At 37.2% G+C, this 26,713-nt stretch overlaps 1 protein-coding gene across 1 annotated transcript in view; it reads right to left on the bottom strand.

Annotated features, from left to right (window-relative positions):
* ANKRD12 (ankyrin repeat domain 12) overlaps positions 1-26,713 on the bottom strand; it is a gene marked incomplete at its 3' end in the record, with an annotated part of 35,142 nt that overhangs the window by 6,944 nt on the left and 1,485 nt on the right. The window contains exons 2-6 of the mRNA XM_010295374.1: positions 19,691-19,838; positions 8,717-8,863; positions 7,538-7,738; positions 3,158-3,300; positions 1,428-1,575 (exon numbers count right to left, since the gene is read on the bottom strand). Coding sequence (XP_010293676.1) covers positions 1,428-1,575; positions 3,158-3,300; positions 7,538-7,738; positions 8,717-8,863; positions 19,691-19,838 — 787 coding nt within the window. The remainder of the gene's footprint in view (positions 1-1,427; positions 1,576-3,157; positions 3,301-7,537; positions 7,739-8,716; positions 8,864-19,690; positions 19,839-26,713) is intronic.

Here is a 26,713-nt window from a genome sequence, read left to right as displayed (position 1 = left end):
TCTTCAGGTCTTCGTACACATTAGTAAGATCTCCCTGAGCCTTCCCTTCTCCAGGCTGAACTGTCTCAGCCTCTCCTCATAGGAGATATGCTCCAGTCCTCTCATCATCTTCCCAGCCCTCCGTTGGACTCTCTCCAGTATGTCCATATCTCTCTTATAATGGGCAGCCCACAACTAGACCCAGCACTCCAGCTGTGGCCTCACCAGTGCTGAGCAGAGGGCAAGTGTCACCACCCTCGACCTGCTGGCAACACTCCTCCTAATGCAGCCCACGATACCACTGGTCGTCTTTGCAGCAAGGACACATTGCTGGTTCATGTTCAAACTGGCGTCCACCAGGACCCCCAGGGCCTTTTCTGCAAAGCTGCTCTCCAGCTGGTCAGACCCCAGCCTCTACTGGTGCCTGGGGTTGTTTCTCCCCAGGTTTAGGACTGTGCATTTCCCCTTGTTGAATTACATGAGGTACCTGTCAGCCCATTTCTCCAACATGCCGAGGTCCCTCTGGATGTCAGCACAACCCTCTGGTTCATCAGCCACTCCTCCTAGTTTTGTGTCATCAAACTTCCTGACAGTACACTCCACCCCAATCATTAATGATGACGTTAAACAGGTCTGGACCCAGTATTTGACCCCTGAGGTAACTGCTAGTTACTGGCCTTCAACTAAACTCTGCCACTGATCACCACCTTCTGGGCCTGGCCATTCAGCCTGTTTTCAATCCACCTCATTTCTTTTTCTCAAAAGAATCTGAATTCCTGAAAATTCTGTGAAAGCAGAATGAAAAGTTCCTGCCTGGCACTCAAGCAAGTTACTCAAGGTCAAGACTCTTTTGCTTCCAAGGAGACAATAGTTCTTTCTGCGTCCCAAGAGGTTATACCTTCTCCTTAATCTGCAGAAATACAGCAGGGGCCAAGAATTACTGCCTCCATGTAAGCAAGCTACTATCTGGTCACCTTCCCAAACCAGTGATTCTCCCACTGTCAGGGACTTTTCTTTACGGAGTAAGTGCAACCAAGTTATACCCATGTGAGACACTAGCTCCCCGATTCATCTACTAAGGATATTAAATAAGTGACTTTGGGGATCTTTTCCTCCAAGACAACCTCTCAGAAACCAATTCATATCATAATAAATGTGGTATTTTTCTCTGTATCCTTCTCTGGTAAAACCAATATTCTGAGGTAGGGTTGGTTTGGAGAGCAGAAAGGGCTTATTAAAGGAGAGAGAAGAAAAAAACCACAATAAACATTTCAGACAATTCAACTGAAGCATCTGAAACTCTAAAACTAAAAGTGGAAAACAACTTTAGCAATAGCAATTGCTACCTGCAGCAACTCTTAATAGCCAACACTATGCAAAAGATTAAACCCATCTAACTTCAGGTGAACGGATGCACTTGAAGTATCCAACTAAATGGCTACTTTTACCTGAGCAACTGTCCTCCTCATCAGAGATGGGCACCTCCCTTTTCAGTAGCATTTCCAACTCTTCAGTTTCAGCAACATCAACAGGTCTCTCCCCATGCTTATTGGCTTGAAATGGATTTCCACCATGTCGAAGCAATAGTTTCACAATCTGCAGCATTAAATAAATGAGCTTTTAGGTTTTCTGCAACATGTTACTTGACCAGCACAAAAATCTTCCGTTACACACGAAATATGGATAATTACAATCCTAAACTCCTACCTATGAAACAGACTGCAAAACAAGACTTCAGCAACTAGAATGCAAACTCCAGGCGTATGTAATCTGCTTGTTAAGAGAGGCAATGGGGAAGACTAAAGAAATTGTCCTCTGTTACACAGACATAGCATCATCATAAAAAAAAAGCAACAGTGGCCTTTTGCTCTTGCTGTTCTAGCATTTCCTCACACAATTCATCTGGTTCATCACCTACTAAGCTCTCTACTCTTTTGCACTGAATTCACCTCCTTGCTTCAAATTCTATAGCACTTAACTCTACGGAACAGGAAAAGTTTTTCAAGTAGCAGTACTATTGGTTTCCACATCACTTCAGAAAAGCCGACAGAGATCCGAGTATCTTATTGGAAGAACAAACCGCCCCTATCCCCAGCTGAATACAATACAGCAAAATCATAAATTTCTCTAGCATCAAGGGCAACAAATTGTTAAAGTTACAATGATACTAAGGCCACTGCATTTTCAGCAAAGTATCCAGTCTGAGTTAGTTTTTTGTGTCCTACATGCAGAGAATGGGGAAATTCATCAGATAGTGATATATCAACACGAAACTTCAGAATTTTTCCGAGACATAATGTCAGTGAGATGGTCACAGATACATATACTGAGAGCAGACAAGCAAGAGGTCCTGTTCTCCAAAAGTCTACAATGATTTTAGGCAAGTTCGATCTAAAGACCCACTTTTGTTTAGATACCCATAAGAAACAGTTACTAAACAGTTAATAAAAATTTCACAATCTGATTATCATAATTAATTTCTCTAGCCTTTCCAGAAGATCCTTTCAAACTGAACTTCTTGTTTGGAAGGTATACTTGATTTAAGGCTATTTTCTATTTTTTGCTTTATACAGCAGACCACACACATAGTAATGAAATAAAAGAGATACAAAGGGAGAGCAGAGTCATTTCTGCATCTAGTTTGCAGAAAAGAACAAATTCAGAAATTAATATAAAATACCTACAGTGCTCCATTTATCTTCTCCACTAAGCCATTATTGGTATATTTTTTAAAAAATAGTAAGAATACATATACATCAGTGCTCTATTTCAAAGTCCATAAACAAATATATAAAAATAGATGTAGAACATATACCTTTAAATATTTTTTATATGTTTATACAAACCCACAGTATACTGCTTGGAGACATTTTTCTTTTCAGAATTCCATACAGTAGAAGTCTCCCAAAAAAAAGTAATTAAAATGTTTATTTATTAAAAAGTAAAACTTTAAAACATTCAAGAAAACAGATATTGGTAGAAAATACCTGGTAATAGAAGCAGGATGAAAAGCAAGATGAAACAAAGAAAACCAAAACAACTTTAAGATGCCCCCAAAACAGCAAAGCAGAATTCTAAAACCATATGATAGCAATCAGGACAGTTAGGATTTGTTCTAAAGACTGAGCATTTCAAACCACTTGTATTTATTCCCCTCCCACTCTCCAAGTACACTCACATTTCTATGCCCACTACTAGCAGAATCGTGAAGTGGCGTATCATCATCCAAACCCTGTGTGTTCACATCGGCTCCTGCTGCTATCAGGACTTTAGCAACATCGTAGTAACCAACATTACAAGCTTCATGCAGTGGTGTCCAACCTATAGTGAAGAGTGTAAGAGTAAGTCTGAAAGGTCATTAAGTTTGGTTTTTTCCTCCTGTGCTATAGATCTCTATTGCCTTGAAACATTTCAAAATACACTCACACACAGTAGGCAGGAAGATAATGCCATCCATCTGATGAACAACACATGCCTTACCAACTTTAAACATCATGCCAAATTCCCAATTTTACTGCGATTAAATTGATCACAGAAACCACTAATGGAAGAGTGAAAGACAAAATCTGGCACAAAATCCCCAGGCTAAATAGTCTTTGACTAGTGAGCATTTGAACACAGTGTTAGGTATATATAAATAACACTATTCTATGTGGAAACAGTTTGAAACCCACACAGTCGGAAAGAGTAAGCATGGCAAATTATCATAACCGGTGCTTCTTTAGAGCCATTGAACATGTACCAGGAATCACTAATAACATTCAGCAGCTATTGGTCTATATAGCAAGCTATTAATAAATATTAGCAGGGAATGTATTCCTGATATTTCCAAGAACATTAATAATTTTTAGCAATTTTGATTTCCACATTGATCATCTGAAGTTCAGTGCTCATTGTTTGTAGGAGAGCCTCAACTGAAGATGACAATCAACCCATACACACTCTATTCCTTACCTCAATATCCTCTCCCCAACTTAATGCCTTCCACTTCATAGCTGCCCTGAACTTCTAGTCTGCTGTTGATGCCTTCTCAAAGCCCAGTCCTGGGGAAGGCATTCAATTCGTTTCCAACATAACCAGTGCAAGTCGGGAAGAGTTTATTCACTTGAACTCTGTGTCTAATCAGTAATGGTCTTGTACATCCATGAAGAGGAGGTACAAAAAAACTCCTAATTTATCTAATCCCTCAGTATAATTTCTCACCTTCATTTCCTACTCAACTTCTCACTTGCCACTCATTGCGGGGGGGGAGGAAGAGACAGAGGAAAAAAAAAAGGAAGAGACGGGGGAAAAAAAATGAAAAAAGAAAAAAGTAAAGAATCAGAGAAGAAAGCTTCTACCTTATTGTACAGCAAAACACTTCTTCCTGATCTTCGTATACTAAATTTCTTCTCCAGTCATCACCTGGGTCACTCACTTGCAACACGGCCTGGCTACCACCTGCTTCTTTCCCTTTTCCCACTCACTCACAATGACACTCTTCTGCCCTCAGCTCTCTGATCTCTGTCTTCTTTCCCCTATTAATTTTCTCCGTAATTCATTCTTCTCCATGTTTTACTGCTTTGCTTTTCTATCCTATCACATTGTCTGGCCTGCCAACTCTAGTCCTGGCTTATTCTCAACATCTGTTTCCTTTACTCTTGTTCGTACATGGCAGTATCATTCTGGCAGCTATCCCATGAGCAGGGTTACTTCCTCCATTACTAATTCATTTTCTGCTCCTTTAGTTCTGCTGAATTCTTAGCTATAAAACTCTAATTCTCTAAACTTTACTGCATCCTAAATTCTTGTTTTTCTCCACTCATGACTCACTGCTCAAATCCTCCCCCTCTTCTTGACTTCTTCCTCTGCACAGGATTTTGAAGGTCAGCCACCTCTGGTTCTCATTTTGTATTACCAATGGAAAAGTATCTCACTTTATCCCAAACACCTCCTCCAACAACTTGCTCCCAACTGATTCTCAGAACCAGCTCTCAGCAATTCTCCTCAGCCTTTCATCTGCCTTTAAAATTAAGTATCTGTACTAGGTCAGGCTGGGATGAAGCTGCAAAGTTAAGTTCCTTCATAGAAGCCCATACAGTGCTGTGCATTGTATTTGGGGCTAAACCAGTGTTTCGTAACACACCAGTGTTTTGGCTACTGCTGAACAGTGCTTGCACAGTGTCAAGGCTTTTTCTTTCCCTCCTCCGGAGCAAGAGGTTGGGAGAGGACACAGCCAGGACAAGCTGACCCAAAGTGACCAAAGGGATATTCTATTCCATATGATGTCATGGTCAGCAATAAAAGTTCAAGGAAAGGAGAAGGAAGGAGGGATGTTCCTAGTTATGGGCGTTTGTCTTCCCAAGTTATGGGCGTTTGTTACACCTGCTGGGGCCCTGCTTCCGAGGAAGTGGCTGGATATTTGCCTGCCAATGGGAAGCAGTGAATGAGTCCCCTCTTTTTCCTTTGCTTGCACGTGCAGCTTTTAAACAGTCTTTAACTCTAACACAAGGGCTTTTTTCCATCTTATTTTCTCCCCCTGCCCTGCTGAGGAGTGGAAGTAAGAGAGCAGCTGGGTGGGCATCTGGCAGCCAGACAAGGTTAACCTACCACAACATCTCTTCTTGAAGTGTTTCTGTTCTCCCTGTGATTTCTATGGGTCTGTCTTCCCCTGAACCTCCCCCTCCTCTTCTAAAATTGCTCTTGTCAACAAGTTCTTGTCATCTCCTCTCTCAACTTCTCTGAAGATATCACAGGGTTCTACTTCTGCTTCCTTTCTGTTCTTCCTCTACATGTCAGTCCTGAGCAGCCTCATCTTCAAACAGAAATTCAGCTACCCTCTGTAAACCAAGAAATTACTGATCTGTTTCTTACCTAAAACCAAGATTTGTAGTCCATCTCATTAATGTCTTCTCTTGATGTCAAGTTTGAACTGACAACTAAATTTACTGTATAGTTCTGAATTTCTCCCACTGAGGCCTGCTACCTCAGCTCATCTCACCCATTCCCTTTGAGAATATAATTCTCACTATAACCATCCAGACACACAAACCGAGCATCTTTAGCAGGCTTTGCTGTAGGTCTAGTTAAAATTGTCATTCAGACTCTCATGATATTTTTGCTTCTATAATGCAATGCCCCTAACAACTTGAAACTGCTAGTGCTGCCACTTAATTATACTGCTGAGAATTCTCAATATTATCTTTATTCCCTTGGGATGCCAGCAGCTCCCCATAAATTTTGTCACCTTTTCTTCAGCATTACCCTTCACAATGGAAGCACAGTCTTCTTGAACAAAACCAAAAGCAACACAGCCCTTTCTTATATTTACTTCCTCATTCCCCCATGGGGAATGAGAGATCCACTTTTAATGTGGATGCAAAAAAGCGGGTGTTTAGAGCCAATATTGAGAGGTAAAGTATTAGGAGCAGTTAGTTATGATGTTTATATAATGTGCAACTGATACTCAAATTATTTTTTTAGAGTTGTCCTTGCATTTAAGAGGGTAACATCTACTGAATCCTATCTTTTTATAGATGTTTCTTAGACCCCAACCCCACGACAACCGCCACACCCCACCCAACCCTTTATCATCTGATTTAGCCTTCCTTTCACTGTTCCATCCCTCCTCATTACCCTAACTTCCTTCTATGCCCTAAATCTCTACCCAATACTCCAGCTCCTGAGTCTTATACCCTTTTACACTGGTTGAGGAAAAACCAGCAAGTACTTTGGCTTATCTCAGTATGTAAAGGCATTTAATTTAGTGCCTAGCCAGTCAACAACTGGCAACTACTTACTCAAAACTACAGGTTCTATCTTCTGTGAAAGCATTACTTTGGGTATATCGTATTTACTCTGAGATTTTTTACTAAAAACATGTAGAAACTTAACTATTATGAGAGTATCAAAAGCAAAATAGGCAAACATTTACCAGCAGGTTCCAAAAAATTATTTAGGAGGTCTTACGAACAAACAGACCACAAAGAAAGATACTAAATAAAGGATACGGAAAATATGGTACAAGTTACAACTTACCTTAAAGTTCAACTTATCAGTGCTGAAGTCACAGCAATCACTGACATATCAAAACTATCATTAATCTAGCAGAACTAGATGACAAGTTCAAGCTATACCACACTCAGTCTGCTTTGGTGCATATTAGCTGTCCCAGTAAGAAGACAATGTACATTACAGTGCTACCACCTTCACTGTTAAGAAACTTTGCATCTCGTCACACAGCCTACAATCCCATTATCAAATACTGACTTTGCCTAGTATAATTCTATGAAGTTCAGCAAGCGTGCACACATATTTTCGTAAATATCTAGTATGCAAAGGCCCTGGCCACAACCGAAACCTGCAGGTATTAATATACTGTTCTTATAATATGCTACGTACTATAGTGTCACAGTACGACCATTGCCATCAGAAATAAAAAACATGATTTGAGAATTTCTAATAAGTTTTAAGTTACATTTTTTCATTTGCATATAGCATGCACTCAGATTAAACCTCTGATAACAACTTCAGCATTCATTCTGGATTTGTACAGTTAAGAGAACATGTATCAACTTACCTGCAAAATCTTTTACATTCACATTTGCACCTAGACTGATTAGCTCCTTAACCTGTTTAACATCCCCTCGAATTGCTGCCATATGTAAAGGAGTTTCCCCTCGTTCATTTCTCTTGTTCACTTTGTCTTTTTGTCTCGAAGAAGAGCTTGGAGTTTTCTTTTGTGTTGGTGTTGTTTGTAAGGGATGATTTAAGTTGGAATCTACAAAATAAGTTGTTAAATAACTTACAGTGACCATTTAAAACTATTTTTACTTCACCTCATTTTAACACCTGCATTTAAAGATGACAATAATCTGTGAATAATTATATTTAAATAAAGGATGTGTTTGTCATTTCACATGTATGAACAAAATGCCTATTTGCAACATGTAAAAAGATGTTTTGCAAAATCTCACTCTTTCTAAAGTAGGTTTCAAGGACAGATGAAGTCTATCCAAACTACAAGGTTCACATACTCTGGTATAAATTCTGCTGAAACAAGACAAAGCATGACCACACAGATTAGTATCTACTCTGCTTCCCCTTCCTCCAGCACAATTCCACTGTATTTTTATGTAGTGGGATGCCAGTTTAAGGAATTACTGTCTGTGTATTGTACTCCATGCACTTCCTCAGCAGTACAGCCAACACAAATGTTTTTGAGTGAACTGGGTCGTTTGTTAAGGAAACGTTGCCATTCACTTTTAAATGCCAATTTTGTAAAAACATTACTCCTGTTTTAAATACAACTGGACCAAGGACAGTGAAGTTCTGAATTGAAAACAACACGTCTCCTCTCTCCCATTAAATAGTAAGGAAATGATGCCATTTCCTTATAAATTAAAATCCTGCTCCAAATGGAGACAATAGTTAAACTTCATAAAAAAAATAGGTAACATTTCAGTTTTTAAATCATGCATATGGAACAGTGTTTGAGAGGCAAAAATAAAGGAAGAAAAGAGATTTTCAGGTTTTGCAGCTATCATAATGCAAAGCTTTGCACATAAATACAGAAGGTCAAGAACTTTTCATCAAATTACTCGACAATGGGAAATAGAGTTTTAACAGAATTACAAGTAATTTTTTAAAATTTCAATAAAAATCAAGGATGGTTGAAAAACATCAGGGTTCAGAATAATCTGATTGGGAGAGAATTAAACAGGCAGGAGGAAGAAAGCTGTTAACTTTGTAAGATCACCTGGACTGTTGTCTCTTGCTGTCATCTGCATGAGAAGTGCCATCTGTTTGCGCTCTGACAGAGGATAACCAAAAAGAATGCTAACTGGTGTTGATTTCTTATTTCCAGCATCCTTCTTCATTTTCTTTTTCTCCGGACCTTCCTTCTCTGGAAATATTAACATTTAAAAACTTAAACTGCTGCTGTACTAGAACATTTTTCTAGAAATAAAACCGTCCTTTTATATGAACTAGTGATTGGTGGCAGGTGATGAAAAACAGAAGTTGCATCTCTAATTTACTGCATCTGCATTAGTTTTGGTTAACTGTTCTTGTATTAGGATAATAAGCTACTGAGTTAAAGCACTTAACGCTGTAAGGAAGATTACTAAAAAATTCTAAGAGATGAAAGATCAGTTTCACAGCAGGAAGACTATGTATGTCACAAGTTTAATTTTCACAGAATCAAGTCAGACGCTTAAAAAATTCTGTAAGATCAGCTATTCAACTTTCAGCCTTGAGTAAATATCTGAGACTGTGCTCTATTCTACTTCTCTCAAGACACCATGTTAAGAATTAGGAAAATACTTTGTAATACTGGTGTATGTTAGGTAATTGGATAAAAGATTGTTTCTCTCAAACTCATCCTCATTCTCAAACTCAACTCATACTCATTAGAGCAATTTCTTCTCCAAAATTCATATCCTTCAAAAACATACTATTTTATATATATAACTTATTTCCTTTTATCAATATTTACAGAAGTTGTTTAATAGTTCATGTCAAAGCTTGAAACCAAGAGTTAAAATTACACAACTGAATAAATAGATAATTTCTAAAGCTATTCAGTAGCTACAAACTCTTAAAGATTTTCAGATTGGTTAAATGTGCTCTGAAATCAGACAACTTTTTCATATCCAACAAATTTCAAAACTAGGCTTTTGTGTAATTTGGAAACTTTGATCTATGTCTTCTATCCTTTTCAGAAGTTCTTCCTTCATTTTTCTGTATAAAGGTCTCATATACCAAACATAGGCATTTAGGTTAAAGTATGACAGAAAACAACTGATTTGTGATTAAGTGGCTTTGACTAAATCACTTTTAACTGTAGTAGTAGTTAATGATCTTAACATCAAACAAGTACAAAGTCTCTATGCATCAAATTTCTTTTGGTACAACTATTTTCCACAGATCTCCCTACCTGGTCATTATTGTTTAACTACATCTTCTAGAGACATACTAGTTTGCATTTATGTGTAGTGAAGACCACTCATTTTCTGTAATTATCTTGTCTTTCCAGGCACTTGCTCTTTTTCTGTCTTAACAAGTTCTTATAAAATTCAACATTTTATATCTTCATGTTAGATCCATAACATGTGCCTTTTTCTTCAGAGCCCCTAAGATTACTATTTGAATGTAAAAGCACTGGATGTAAAAGATGGCTCAAGGAATCTTAGTCACAAATTAGGTGATTTGGATTTAAAATTTTTGAAAGAGTTAAAAAGAAAATTCTAACCACTGTCAAGAAGGAATGGTTTGAAGAATATTCTAACAGATTCAACCAACAGAAACAATATTTCTGAACTGCAAGTAAATTTTGGTCTCATTCTCTAAAAGCCCACGTTCAGTATTAGCTTTTCCAGACATCCTGCTCACTCTACTGCACCTTCTACTTTTAGAAGCCTGCCTACTGACCACCTTCCCAAAGGGCCTTTAACAGCTGGACAGGACTCTGCATCCTACAGTCATGGGTAATCCCAGTTTGTCCTCCAGGCTGGACTACTGACCACAAAGATAGGGACAGAATTCAGTAAGGGTATGTACTGCCTGCTTTATCTCCTCTGTGGCTGGCTGAGGCACTGACTCCCATAAAGCAAGCAAGAATGTGAAACAAAGCTGAGATCTAAAAATTACAATGGGAAATACGTAATAAGTAAAAGGCGGGGGAGGGGAGATGTTGGACTGATTAACCAGACTTGGCCATACTAAAATGCTAGAACCTGGCTGGGAATTACACAGAATCATTAAGGTTGGAAAAGACCTTTAAGATCATCAAGTCCAACCATCAACCCAACACCACCATGCCCACTAAACTTTCCTGAAGTGCCACGTCTACACGTTTTTTTTTTTAACACTTCCAGAGATGGTGACTCCACCACCTCCCTGGGCAGCCTGTTCCAATGCCTGACCACTCCTTCAGTAAAGAAATTTTTCCTAGTATCTAGTCTAAACCTCCCCTGGCACAACTTGAGGCCATTTCCTCTTGTCCTGTTGCTAGTTACTTGGGAGAAGAGACCAACACTCACCTCACCACAACCCGCTTTCAGGTAATTGTAGAAAGCGATAAGGTCTCCCCTCAGCCTCCTCTAAACAGCCCGTTCCCTCCGCTGCTCCTCATAAGACTTATTCTCCAGACCCCTCACCAGCTTCGTTGCCCTTCTCTGGACACGCTCCAGCACCTCAACGTCCTTCTTGTAGGGAGGGGCCCAAAACTGAACACAGGATTCGACGTGCGGCCTCACCAGTGCCGAGTACAGGGGCACGATCACTTCCCTACTCCTGCTGGCCACATTATTTCTGATACAGGCCAGGATGCTGTTGGCCACCTTGTGCTCTTGGCACACTGCTGGCTCACGTTCAGCCGGCTGTCAGCCAGCACACCCAGGTCCTTTTCTGCCAGGCAGCTCTCCGGCCGCTCCTCCCCAAGCCTGTAGCGTTGCATGGGGTTGTTGTGGCCAAAGTGCAGGACCCTGCACTCGGCCTTGTTTAATCTCATACAATTGATGTCGGCCCGTTGATCCTGCCTGTCCAGATCCCTCTGCAAAGCGTTCCTGCCCTTGAGCAGATCAACACTCCTGCCCAACTTGGTGTCATCTGGTTGAGGCTTGGTTGGGCATTGTTACTATTAGTTCAATAAGCCTGGTTGCCATGCTGACCTTTTTAGCTCTTTGTGTAGTAAGTTATTTTATCTTATTTTTACTGTGACCAATTACCATCTGATGAGACACCATTTATCCAGTTTTAGTTAATCTTAGTATTCTGAGCCATACTAAAAAAATTGTGGAAGTGCAATTAAGCTAAGTCAAAGTAGGGAGCAGGGATTTTGTTTTTATCAAAAAACAAAATCTTGATCACATTGGTCTCCCAGTTTCCTTTCCTACATGTCAACCTCAAACACTTGTATGATAAAAAAAGTCATTAAAAGAAAAAAAAAAAATCTGTCACCTGCAAAACCAGAAAATCTTACAACAGAAGACTCCACTGAGGCAAACTTCACTGATCTTCTGAAGAGACAAGAAAATTAATAAAAATTACAAATTAGAAGCTTAAGTCCCTTTGAGGTTCCTAACCATGCCATTCCATGTTTCATTAAGTCCCAAACTGACTCTTTTTCATCTTTTGATTTTCTCTACTTCTGCCTTAGGCCCTTTCTGTGGCCCTCCTTGTTTCATTCCTTTCCTCTCAACTGATTTTCTGCCTTCCTAGCCTTCTCTAAATTTCATCTTCTAGGCTTGATTAGACATAGGCTCTAATTACGCAATGCTCTTGAGGCACAGGAAGGCACATAATAGTGCACATCTTGAATTCCATAGTGACCAAGTAAGAAATACATGATTTTACAGACTAAACAATTATGAACAAGATTATTTTAAGAGTGGAAAGCTACAGACCTATATACGTATTTAAAAAACCCTACAATTTTTTTCATCATATTTAAAAAGGAAACAAGATCCCCTTTACAGAAGTAATTTATGAGATTTTTCTAAACTGCATTTACCTCATACTCCTGCATATATAAAAATTCACTCAATATCCAAATCAACACTACTGCCCTATTGGCAAAATGTCTGCCTAGGAAAATTTAAAGAAAATCTACAATGAAATTGTACTTTCATCTTTTCACTGCGAATATGCCGTTCTCTCTACAAGGATTATGTACAGCATAATTTAATACTAATTTAGTACTTCCGTCAAAACGACACACTTCAGTTTGTCTGGTATGTTCTGCTGTTTCTTAGCTTATGCGATGTACTGCTCATGATTCTTTTCTTGAAGAACATATTAATTTTCATTCTGAATTATTCCTTATGATTTTTATAGCTACACTCAGCTTGAGAAAATAATACATTAAAATAAGTGACACAAATCTTTTGATGATCTAGCTTTTACTGTTTACTAGACAGTGCACTTTTCCAGGTATTTTTCTCTGTTGGGTTTTGGTTAGGTGTTTTGTTTTGTTTGTTTTTTTTTTTTTAATAATTTTGTTAGAAAAGCCTACTAAGTAAATGAGTGCAATTTACTCCCATTTCATGTTTGGTGTTGTCAAACAACATGAAGATCCTCCCCTACATATTACTCTTTAACAACATGGTGTTTGCAAAGCATTTCTAGAGCTTACCAATTGAAAGTACCAAATAAGAATGCAATGGCTCTCACCAAGTTATACTGTACTTATGCCCTCTTACCACTTAAAAAAAAAGAAATAATTTTATTAAAATTTATGTGAGACTTCCTATGTGTTTTCAGTAAATCTAAACAGTTCAATACAAATAAATTAATATGATCAACAACAAACCTAAAAAAATCTCAGGACTATAGCAGATATACCTGATAATCCATTTACTAGAGTGCGTATGTGTGTGTGTGTATATATATATATACACACACACACACAGAGCAGTATATCCTGTAAGAAGCTATTGCTTTTCCTCCCCAAGATCTTATGCATGTGCCCTGCTTCTGAATGTACAAGATAAAACAATGTAAGACAAAAGGAGGGAAGGAAGCAAAAGGAAGGGAGTAGGGCATATAAAAGCGAAATTGTTATATACCCATAAATAAATAATTTAGACAGTAAGAAACTACCTTCCACTCCAACCCCCCTGCAATGAGCAGGGACATCTTCAACTAGATCAGGTTGCTCAAAGCCTCGTCCAACCTGACCATGAATGTTGCCAGGGATGGGGCATCTGCCACCTCTCTGGGCAACCTGTGCCAGGGTTTCACCACTCTCGTTGTGAAAAGTTTCTTCCTTCTATCTAGTCAAAATCTGCCCTCTTTCAGTTTAAAACCATTCCCCCTTGTCTTGTCGCTACAGCCTCTGCCAAAAAGTCTGTGCACACCTTTCTTATAGGCCCCCTTTAAGTACTGGAAGGCTGCAATAACCCCCCAGAGCTTTCTCCTCTCCAGGCTGAACAACCCCAACTCTCTCATACTCAACAACTCCCAATAACTCTCAATAACTCATATTCTCAATAGCTTCCCCAATAGAGGAATAATATTCGTTTAAAAAATTAAGTTTAGGAAGAATTTAATGTAAAAAAATCGACTGAATTGACTGTTAAGGTAAATTAAGTTTTGTGTTTTGTTTATTTTTTTTATTTTAAATTTTAAGCATTTTGTTTTCAAAGTCTGGAATACAAATATCTTCTTTTACACTCACTTTCTTGTCACTTTTTGGTGTTTTTCAGCAACTAGAAAGAGAACATCAAGGGATTTCTTACTTGTTAAGAAAATAAAAATCAAAAACTCCAAGTGGCTTCACGTTCAACTATGTCTGTTTAATAACATTCATAATATGCAGCCAAATCTATCTGGACAGTATTCCTTTTAATATTTTACTTTTGCAATGTAAGTTTTTAATCTAACACTTTGAAAAAAGGATTTAAAAATAGCCAAGTTATCTGAAACAGTGATTTAGGTGCATTTGAGTACTTCTTTGTAGAAGAGCTTCATGAAATTCACTCACAGTACTGGCAGTACAGTACTTAAACATACTGGCATGAGAAACATCAGAATCACCAGCAATTATTTCATGAGAACTTATGCACAGCAGATTATGTCCCTAGGCAACCAATAACGTATCTGATTTTTTTTTTGTTTGGGTTTTTTGTTTTGTTTTGTTTTTTTTAAACTGGGATAAATTACAAATTCCCAGCCAAGTAATTTCTAAATGTTTTAGGAAAATAAATGATTAAATAATGTAAACACATGGATTTCTCAAACAAACAAACAAACAAACAAATCATTCCACACAAACAGATTATTCCTTTTGGTAAAATAACTACCTTAGCGGAGAAAGGAAATAAAGCAAAAAGACCAAATGCAAACTTCGAGGCTCATGATAGTCTGGTTTCATGTAAAACTCCTATCATAGTGCAAATTGTTAAGGAGTAACTGGATTAAGAGATAGGACCATGCAAAGCTAAAATATGAACTGCTTGAAATAAATTCTTGTAAGTTGTAAGATTGAGTCATATACAACCAAAGGCTATTATGCTTTTTACTAACCACTGTAGAAGACAGGTCAAGATGATCAATTCTGCAGATGACGAAGTTAAGAGAAAAAAAGAGTTACTGAGATCTGTGTGACTGTGGTAATCTGCCTGAATTTATTTTAAAGAGAAACACATCATGACTGACCACTGCTTCCTATCCTATCCTCTGTGTAAGAGAAATATTAGAATGTGATGAAGAGACCTCATAGTATACTGTACACTGTAGAGATACTAAGGTACTATTGTGGTACCTCATCAAGTTTATGGCATATTTTCTTAACCAAACCAACACACACATACACACATACAAAACCACCTCTACTTTCCTGCTTCTAGTCCAATCAACAGTTCAAGACGTTTGTAGTAGTTGAACACAAAGTCCAAATTCAGCAAGCAGTAACACAGTGCGTAAACAGCCCCTTTAACAGCCGCACTAACCTCTGTAACTATGCGAAGCACAAGTATAGAAACTGTGTTACTATGATGTACACATGGAACATAAAGAGGTCAGTTGTTTTGCTTTTCTGGATATCAATTAAATGCTGAAAGAAATATGACTGTGCCGTGTTTGGACTACTTTAAAAGACAGACATTTAAACGGTCAGAAAACAAAACCAAGATGCTACTATGGACAGAAAATCTGGAGAACATAATTTACACAGAAAGGTCAACAAATTAGCACATTCAGTGTAATTGTATCTCTTGTTGTTCTTCCTGAATAATCAACTATGTAACAAGACTACAAAAAAGAAAAAGCCTACACTTATCTTCACAATGAAAAGATTTTTCCAAGCTGCGGTTATGTTTAACTATGATGAAAAATTCAAATTTCTCTCTTCAGACTAATACGGTGGAGAAAGCAAACAAACTTGTCCTTTGCAAAAGCACCACTTGCCTGTTCTTCTTATTGTGATAACCACATCAGAGGTTATTTAAAAATAACCAGATTAATTAAATTAACAAAATTTGAATACTTAAGTAGTCTAAGTGATGGCTTTTCAATCAGATTATGTTTTTGGATTGGGACACTTCAAATCAGTGAACTTATAAAAAAGGGTATGAAAAATGCCTCTCCTTCCACCATCAATTCTACCAGTCTTAATCAAAGCTTGCGTGTGTAGAATCCTTCATGAGATTAACTTAAATAAGGGTTCAAGCTACACTGCAAAATTTGTAGTACAAACAAATGTGACTGCAGTATGTGTATATCCCATTAGCTTTTTGTGGTTGCTGTAATCAAGGCATGGTGACATGGTAACAGAGCCCTCTGTAGGATAGCTGTCCAAACCAGGGCAGTGTAACAGACACACCCCTGCACAACAAAAGAAACTGAGAATAGGATGCTGTTGCTTAAAGACATGTATGTAATGCAATCGTAGGTGGTGTTGTCCCACTGGCCTCTTCAGAAGGCCACACATCTCCTATGACTCACGTTATCTTTCAGTCCTGTGCAGGCTTCCCAGCTACTGCAGGCATCTAAACCGGCACTGCATGACTACATTTAGGCAACTGGACTCGGTCCTAACTGGTATGAAATTAAGAAAGTAACCTAAAGCCCAAAGTTGAAAATATTTAATACTAATTAAATAGTTGGGTTATCAAGCACTGGAACAGGCTGCCCAGGAAAGTGGTTGAGTCACCATCCCTGCAAGTATTTAAAACACATGTAGATGGGGCACTTAAGGACATGGTTTAGTGGTGGACTAGGCAGTGTTAGGTTTACACTGAGACTCGACGATCTTAAAGGTCTTTTCCAACCTAAATGATTCTATTCTATTCTAAATTATGGCAGCAGTTTCTTAGGCAAAAACACCGCTTTATTTAAATTTAATTTAAACAGGAAGACTAGAATTGTTCTACACTCCTGTGGAACACTACAAAAGCTGCTTGATTTCAGTCTTGCCAAAACTGACTGGGTGTAAAATTAATGTATAGTTTTGTAGAAATCAAATTAAAAAAATTATTTCCAAATTAAGTTAAAATTCAGTTTGTTGCTGTTCGTTATCACTTACAGTTTCTACACAACACCTGAACCAAAAGAACGCTACCACAAATAGGAGCAAGAAATGGATTTGAAAATAAAGCAAAAAAAGACAAAATCTTAGTTAATGAATGAATACTCTGGAGATAGAACAGAGACAGCTCTAATGATGTAAAGCTCTAACAATTAGGTATTCCCATTCTTTGACTGACTTACCTGCCTAAACAGGAAGAAACCCAATTATCATGAGGCTTCTACAATCACCTAGCAACCCTATCATGTATCTTGGAGAGGAACAATTTATTAAATTTAGCCATTAATTAAATTACATTTTTTATCCTAATTTTTATGGCATATCTTGATTTTTGTTCACCCAGACACATTTTTAGAAGACCTCAAATCTTTAAAAACATTTGAAAATCAAACTCAATGGTCTTAGCTGTTACAGAGAAACTATTTAGCAAAGCAGTAAGAACATTTTGCTATTCCGAAGTCTGAAAAAAACATATTGGAAATCTTTTAAAAATAAAACTATAGAGAAAGGATAAAATACATCCTGGAACTGTAATGGACATTGGGAAGAATGGAATAGTACCACATAGTTTTTCAGAATCTTTCTAATTATGAATTGTATACAGAACCTTTGACCATTTCCCTGGAATACCACTACAGATTTTCACAAAGCACCAGAAGAAAACTGGGATTTTTCTTTATTCATTTAATTTTTAAACACTAGCACGACTAGTTGATAAGAAGCTTTCCATCATCTCTTCTTTTCCCTCTGTCTTTGGTTACACTCATCTCCAAAAACTTACTTTCTTCCTTCCCAAATCAACATTTACCATTCTCTGGACAGAGTTAGCAGGGAGACACTTCTGTCAGAGCTAACAGTTTAGTCAGTGATGGCAAACCTTTTCAATGTCTAATGCCAAGTTTGTGTCAGAAGCAGCACTGCATTTCATGATCACTGATGTCAGTTCTAATCCATGTCAGTGCCAAACTTGGCACCAATGTAAGTGGTTAATTTCCACTGGTCTAATCTAATTGCTTAGGTACAGAATCAGCATTATAAGAATTGTTTTCTTCATCCCTAGTAATGCTCCTGCCTCTAAAGTTCCTGGAAAGCTTAGGTATCAAGTTCCTCATCTGCAAAATGGGGTACTTGCTCTTACCTACTTACCTTAGCAGTAATGAAATGGACAACAAGCTATGATCTTTGCCACACAGTAGTTAAAAGCTATATGCCTTCTATTGTTATATTATTTCTTGACCCTACTTGAACTGTTTATTTCATCTCCCTGCTGCAACTTGTAACAAAAAGATTTTGTAGTATGCGCGTTGTGTTTTGGGCATGTCTAAGTGCCTAGAGTAATCCATCTTGTTTGTGGCAATTGTGTCAACAGACGTTATAGCAAGAGAAACACAAAAAATTACGTTACCTTACAAGATGCTGTGACAATGAATTACTTAAAGTTGATGCGGGGGCGGGGGGGGGAGAGATAACAAGATTTCCAACACAGAAAACATTAGGTAAGTGCTAAATATTACTTCTGAAAAATGCTTCTTTCCATTATGAAAAACAGTTAGGGCCTAATACCAAGCAATAAAATTAATAAAGCAGATACTGGAAGCACACTTCTAATTTATACATGGTCTTTTCAGAATCAAGTGGTATCACGAATAGTGTGAATTCTGTAAAACCACTGAAAACAGAGATCTAAAGCCAAGAGTATTGTCTTGTAATGTGACTATTTGAAATTTGGATTTCATACCGCATTCTCTTTACGGTAACAAAATTATGTATGTAATGTCCAGAAGCCAGATCCTCCACATTAAATCAACCCTGGACAAAATTTAAACATATACCAAGATATATACTTCTCTCTTGCACTGAAATCTAAGCATACTAAGGGAATTACCTGTTTATGAAAATATTCAAATGTACAATGAGCACTGTATAAGAAACTGTAGTATTGAGCCTCTGAGAAATATGGGGAACATGCCTTCTGCTGCCCTTCCAGAGGGCACGGGTACTGCCTTGCTACCAAGAGAACTATGACATCAATAACTAATTACAGAAACTCAGACATAACTGTACTCTTGGAATATATCCAGCTCCCTCCATCTTGATTTGAAAAGAGCCATGTTAAGAATGGTATTTTGAAGTCTTGAAATCAGTTCTAATAGAATATGCTTAAGTTAGAAAGAACTACAAGTATCCTGAACAGATCATAGGAGCTTAGACTGAAAGAAAAGTTTGCTCTCCATGGCTAGTTTAGTTAGTTCCATAACCTTAGCAACCTTTTCTCTTATATGGAGAACAGTACATTTACCAATCATTTCCACTCTCCCTCCCCAAAAAAGACTATGAAAGACTGACAGCTGTGTCTCAGATCAAGGCACTCACACGTCTTTTCATCAGTTTATTTGTTTAAGTAAATGGATCTCTAGAGATGACACTGAAAAAAGATTTATTACTAAAATAGAAATGTAAGAATGAGGTTAGGAAACAACTGGAAAATGCAGATAAACTATGCTGGCATGCTAGCTCCTGCTAATGATAGGATGAAAACCTGTCAGGCTGAGATGCAACAATCGGAAGCAAGCAAGAAACTTTATACTTAGTATCCTTTTTCATAGGGGAAAAAAAAAAAATCAATAGAAAAACAGAATATACAATTAAATTAGGATGTATTTTACCAACAAATAATTAGTTAAGGAAATAAAAAGGTTCTACCTGTGTCTGAATTGCGATCTTCATTTCTGGATGGACTAATAGTAAAAGGAAGTTTACGTTTCATGGAAGACTTTTCTTTCATCTCCTTCCCCACATCACTCCTATCCACTTTTGGAGTTTTGCTGTAGGATGCAATCTTGTCCTTGCTCTAATATAAATAAAAAGTATACTAAGTAATTTTTGCATAAAGCAGAATAGTTTTTTAACGTATACAGACTGAAAAGAGTGCTATGCAAGAATGTATGTGCATGTGTGTATGTATGTGTGTTTACGTAGCTTATTCAAAAACTTTTAAAGTAACCTTACTAAAAATAATCAATGGCATTTCTTTCTTTTTATAATTAGTATCTTCTGTGTTATTTCTACTCCCAGATACATCACTGTAGAACCACTGTCCCCTATTAGAGCCTTGATTAATATGGAACACCACAAACGGGACAAGAATTTGCTAAGCCTTAATGACCATTCCAATTTCCTTCTCTGACCATAACATAACAATCACATTAAAAGCCCATGCTGCAATTCATACTGTGAATAGTAACAACAAAAAACCTAACAACCCTCCCCTACCTCCACCCCCACCCCATAATTGATCCATAAAGAACTTCCTTTCTATTTCAAGAAGAATAATAGTGTAGTGTTTCATTTTCTAAAGCAAAATTTACCAAGAACTTGGAAAATCTATTAAGAAACTTTTTTAAGTAGTATCAAATTTAGAAAAAATAGGTACAGGCTTTGCGGAATTTTTAGTTGCATAAATCTGGGATTTATGTATTTCAAGATAAACAGAGGAAACACATGGATGAGCACCATATTAACTTATGTTTGATCACTTTGATAATATAGGAGGTCAAAGCATATAAAAGAGAGCAGGTTAGTGAGAAGACTGCATGAGAGAACCCTCTGCAGAATCCAACATTTTGGTCTACCAATCAAGACACAAGGTAGAGTCATCTTCTGTTCATCACATGCTGCAGAAACACATTATCCAGCTATGTCAACTATCACAACTCCACAGCTTTATATCATTCTTAGCAGATGATCAGATGAAACCACTAACAGTTTCATTTTCTAAAGGTAGAAGAGGCACATAGACTTACTTGCCCATCAGTGAAAAACAAAAAGCTCCTTGGTACTTTTGAAGCAAGAAGTTAAAAGATTTATTCTGATTAGAGGAAAACTAGATAATAACTCCAAGTAAAGGTACTATTATTGAGAGCACCTTTCCTTATTTAAAAACAAACACAGGTAAGAAGAATAGTTTGGTTACATCATACAACACACTGAGTTTAAACTGTTGCCAAAAGGGTAGGCAGAAGTGATTACAAAAAGAACATGCAAACAAACGCTACAATCTTCAGATGACAAATGTCTGTATCAGGGAAATCACAAAGAAGGGATCAGTCTGTGTCAGGAGAATTCCTCAAGTAAAAGGTTGATGACCCCAGAGAAAACCCATCTTCACTCTGAGTTTGGAAACATGAAAAAAAAAACCACCCCAAAAAAACAAAACCCCAAACAAACTAAAATGCCAAATAAAACCCATACAACAAAACCAAAACCAACACCAACCCTCCTCCAAAACCCCAAAGGAAACAACGAACACCCCCCCAGCCTTTTTCTTATGTGCTGGAACAAGAAAGTCTAAAAACCTAAAACCCCTTAAGACTCCCCTAAGCTACTGGGAGATTAAGTATCTGTGCTATTACTTTTGAAAGAAGCTAATCAATCTAACACAACTGATCATCTGCAAATGTATCTATAAGTTGACAAGAGCAAATCCAAACTCCCTTAAGCCCATTCCGCTCTCTTCCACTACACATACAAGTTTCCCATTTCAGCCCAATCTCACCAAGAGCACTCTCACCCCTTGTTCCAAACAATCCAGTTATTTCTCATATGTATCATATTGTAGGAAACTTACACATGTAAAGTGGTAGTAAAATTTTATCACTTTCTCTAGAATATTATGTTAGGTACTATGCAACAGAACGGATCAATTAAAAATAATTTAAAATTTGTACACAGGAAACATTGGTTTCAACTTGTTCTGTAGAAAAAAAGCAACCTTTTTGCAGTTGGTAATCCTTAAAAAGAATCACTGTTTTGGTACTAATCGGTAAAATACATTGGTAGGTGCTCACAAAGAGACACAAGCAGCTTAAATAATTTGGTACCTTTTATGTTTATTCTTATTCTTAAACTGTATATATGCATTATGTTAAATATGACTGATACACTACTTGATAATCACCGATTATTAGTTTCGTGATGTTCTACTTAGGAGGAGAGACAGTTAAAAAAGCATACTTTCAGATAAATAAAGATACATTGAAAATGAAAGAACAGGCTATACACAGAATACATAGAAACTGAAAAATTAGAGTATTTTGTTCCTTAGCTGTTGTGGAAATAAATATTTAGCCACCACCAGTGGTGGTCTTTACAACCCAAAAGGTACAACTAACAAAGTGTTTGAGAAGCCTGGACAGAGTGAATGCTATTTATTTTTTTCAGTGATAGCGCTAAAGTAGAGATGCAAATAGATATGCAGACATCATCACAACCAGGAGGGAGGGAGAAGCAAACAAGACTGGCAAAGGGAAAATAAAATGACTAGTGAATTTGAAAAACAGTCTAAATACAAAACAAAATGAGAAAAGCCAGGACAAAAACAGGTTCTACAAATCGATAAAAATAATTAGCTGTACAATCACAAGATGCCAACATTAAAAGCCACAAAACTCTTAACAGCCTCCTGGATTCAAGCAAAGGAAGGCAAGAGGAGGTAGCAAGCCCTGTAGGTTAGAACAGGCATTTTGATTTAAAGAGTGAGCATTGACTGTTCCAACTACTCATGGTCACTGCAACAGCATGGGTATCTTTTTCAGGGTCCAAAACAAGGTTTAAAAATCAGCATGAGTAGGTCTGTGTATTAGTTTAATGTGATCCATGAAAGGAACCCAAAACGAAGTTGACACCTTTTATAAAGCAACCTGTAATTTAGATTATCTGTGGACTTTCTGAAGAGGTTCACTAATCTAAAGTGAAAATTGCGAATCAAATAAAACACTGAAGACATCATAATGTTCAGATACATAAACTATTGCTGCAAAGAGAAAGGCATTACATACTCTCCATGTCTACAACAGCTAGAGAACATTTAATGGCTTTAGACTGCAACAGAAGACCAGCAAAGGTTATTTACCCTTCTACTAAGTATCTAACTCTATGCCAGTCAGCATAATTAACTATCAGAACAAACTGCCCAAGGAGACCGGAATTTCCAACAGTCAAAGCTTTAAAGAAAAGGTCTGGCAAACATCTGTCAAGAACAGAGTACAGCTTATTCTACTCTGGGGCAAATGGATGAACTGGATCTGCACCTCTCAACGTTTAATGTATGCCTCACTAAAGGATGTAGTAACAAGGAAGAATTTTCTCTGTCAACAAAACCATACTAGTGTGCTATGATGAGGAACACATTTTTCATCTGTTCAACAGAAACCGTCTCGGAAGGCTAACAAACAGCAGTCTGGACAATCTCTTGATATCCCATTCCAGCTCTATTGTCTGTTACCACTACAATCAATGACAATACACAAGAAGAGAAAACAGATTGTCACATAATCTAGCAGATGTACTAAGTCCTGGGAGAATGTCCATTCTTTTTCTGCCTATCAAAGATAATTACATACTGAAGCACATTCTGCATGGTATTAAAATGGCTTGGGGCACTATTGTTGGACTCTTCAAAGAGGAGAGTTAATTCTTACAAACCTCAAATATGTTTCTCCTTTGGACCACATATCTGTAATTTACTTCCTGAGTTTTGGTCATGTAAGTTCTAAAGTACAAATTCAGATAAATTAAAATTTCATTATGTTCTTATCTTTACAAAATATCTCATGCAAACACTAAATGGTCTATCCGCTGTACACACACTCTCACAATTTTTTCATTTATTTTATGCTCCCAAGATGAGCAACTAAAATAAAAATACACATACCCTAAAGCATATATGACATAAACTCAGCTTATTAACAGGAATGTTATTCCTAATGATTTTTTTTTAAGCTCTCAGAAGACCTGAACACATAGCTATTTACTGGTTGCTAGAACAGCATAATAAGCATTAACTTCCACTGGACAAACATGAAAGATTAAGTCTCATAACAACAGGAACTTTACTGCATACCTCAGTCAACAGCTAAGAGTGCACAACCAGTAACAGCTAAACACTGTATCAACTATGAAAGGAAAAACAAATCCTGCAAGCGTTTTTCCTTTTATCTTAATATATTAACCATTGGAATAGTCTTACGCCATGTATTTTATTGGTTAAAGTTTTTATTTTGAGAAGAATGAGGAATTTTTTAAGGAGTGATGTCCTTTAACGCTAGTGTTCATTTGCAGGATGTGCTGTTTTGTATGACCATTATTTCACATTAGGCCTCCTCTGCCTACAATGCATCTATGAACATATAAGGGAACAGCAGTAATTAAACTACCTATCTTCTGTTCGTTCCCAGTCATAGAGATGAAGCTCCACGAGTTCAAAGACATGTCTGCTTCGATAACAAAGGGGACACAGAAGCAAGTAGAAGCAAGTTTACACAGCAAAGTGCAGAAGTGGTTTGACTGTACTATTCTACAGAAAAAACAAGAAGCCAAAGCTACATGAAAAACACAGTTAGAATGCATTTTTTTAATAAGGACCACTGCAATTACTGAAATGTTGAAGACCTCAGGGTCTTTTCATGCTACTAAAAGACACGGGCATTGCTGATGGCACAGCAAATGGCCGCTCGCTGGTCAATACTGAGAAAAGTATGTGGACAAGAGGTGCTTTCCAGATTAATCAAGACACTTCCACATGAAGATGCCACTAAAGCAAAAATTTTACGTTAGTATCCCTTTCACCTGCAGCATCAGTACTTCCTTACATCAATTACATTAGGTTAACAAATCCATACCTTTTTCAGAATAAGTTCTAATGCTTCAAAAACTATTGTTTTTAAATTCATGCATGCAAATATTTACATATTGCGAAAAATCCTTATTTGCTTTACAGAAGTTTCTACTAGTTCCTGAGGAAATTTTATTTAAAATAATCACTGTTGATTTGGCCTGGTCAATCTTTACTTCAGAGCTTTATGTCTCTAATACAGATTTGCCTTCATGCTTTTATGTTGTTCAAACTCAATTTTTACTCTTACTGTATTGTCTGTTGATTTTTAAATAATTTTCTAGGCAGAATTAAAATGATTACATTTTGGCAGTATTTTGTCTATTTTTTCCTAATACAGAGGAAAAGATCACAGATTATTCAAGGGCCAGCTAAACACTGCTGAGGAGTACTTGTTCATGTGTTACAGAACAGTTAATGTGACTGCTTAAGCATCTATTTAACATCTTAACCATGTATTAAATTTTCTCAAAATATGACAAAAGCAACCAAACTGTGTTTATTATGCTAAAATCCTGAATACAGGAATATTAACTGCAACACTTAAATAATTCTGTAATTTTATTTAGGGTCTCATATTTTCAATGTCACATATATCAGTTTATACCATACAATCCCCAAACCAAATCCTACATTACTCTAATCTCACCTTATACATTGTGCCAAGGTGGATAGCAAGCTAGACTGAATATAACAGTGCAAGCAGTTTATCAGTTTACTGTTTGGTATCAATCTAAGTAGTCCACCATTGTGTTTCCATGTGTATGTCCTTGGTCAAACTTCCATCTTCCCCTGGACTTTAATTTTCTAAGTAATCCTGCCTTCACTGGCATCTTAATCTCAAACATCAGACAAGGTAGAATCTGAACACAGCACATTTGTCCATGCTTCTAATTCCTGTACTGGTGATCAGTCTCAACAAGGAGCATTTCCTTGTTAGAGCAGCCAGCTAAGGACAAACCTTCACCCAAATGAAGGTCTGACAATGAAAGGGGACCATTTTATGTAACCATTAAAAGCAGAATGTTAATTTACTCCTTTCTAAATAAAATAAAAATTTGCCGTGTTTCCTGACGGTTAAATAAATGACACCATGTTCACTGTTCTGTTCCCTGGAAAAAGTTATTCATATTTTCACACGGATTCCTATCTTCTTCTGGTGAAAGAGCGCTACACATACCCGTTTCAGATTATCTTTGCAGAGATTGCAGTGTGTATCAGGGTTACATGGCTCAGCAGATGTAACTGCTACTGTTATCAGCAGAGAGGGAACAGTTTATGGGGATCAGAGGTGGGAGATCATTGGAGAGGAAGGTGTCAAGACAACCAGCAAATACTGAACTAGGCACAAGGATCACTGCTAAGGCAGTTCCTTTGGCAGTGGCTGCAGATTCAACAGCCACTCTGGAAATCAGCACCATTTTTCTACAATGGCAGCAGGCAACACAGAGAGGAGGTGAGGGGGAGTCAGAGGTAGAGAGCGGAGGAAGAAAAGGGGCCTCAAAAGTAAACTCTTTATTTTCGTTGTTTTATTTTTTTAAAAACTCAGATTGCAGAGCAATTTGTATGTAAAAATCAAAGTCTGCAAAAGAAGAAAGTAATCTGCACTATAAAAATATGATCATCTATTTCTACACGTTCAAACCTACAAATGCATTCCAAGCCATACCTTTAGCAGAGAAACAGAGAAAAGGAAAACTTAAAAATTGAAACATTCCAGCAAACCCACTATTTTTGCTTTGATGAAAGCGAACAAAAGATGACAATTCATTTTACCCTCCATGTTACATATTTTTTTTAAATTAAAACAGAAATAAAGCTTGGAAAACAAAAAGACGTAAGTCAGTTTTCCTAACATGAGCAGCTGTTGATCACAAGATTTTCCTGTGTTAAAAGGTTTTTTTCCAGAAATACTGAAGTTCAAGATAACAAGAGTTTATAAAGCCAGAAAGTATTTTTTAGTTAAACAAATAACCTAAAATCTTTACAAAATATAGCTTATTTACAAGTGTACAAATAAAAAGGCAGTACTGAATAACACTAAATTTCATTGC

This window comes from Phaethon lepturus, unplaced genomic scaffold, assembly GCF_000687285.1.
Source record: "Phaethon lepturus isolate BGI_N335 unplaced genomic scaffold, ASM68728v1 scaffold19480, whole genome shotgun sequence".
Taxonomy (NCBI): domain Eukaryota; kingdom Metazoa; phylum Chordata; class Aves; order Phaethontiformes; family Phaethontidae; genus Phaethon; species Phaethon lepturus.
This window is presented reverse-complemented; position numbering and strand designations above follow the sequence as displayed.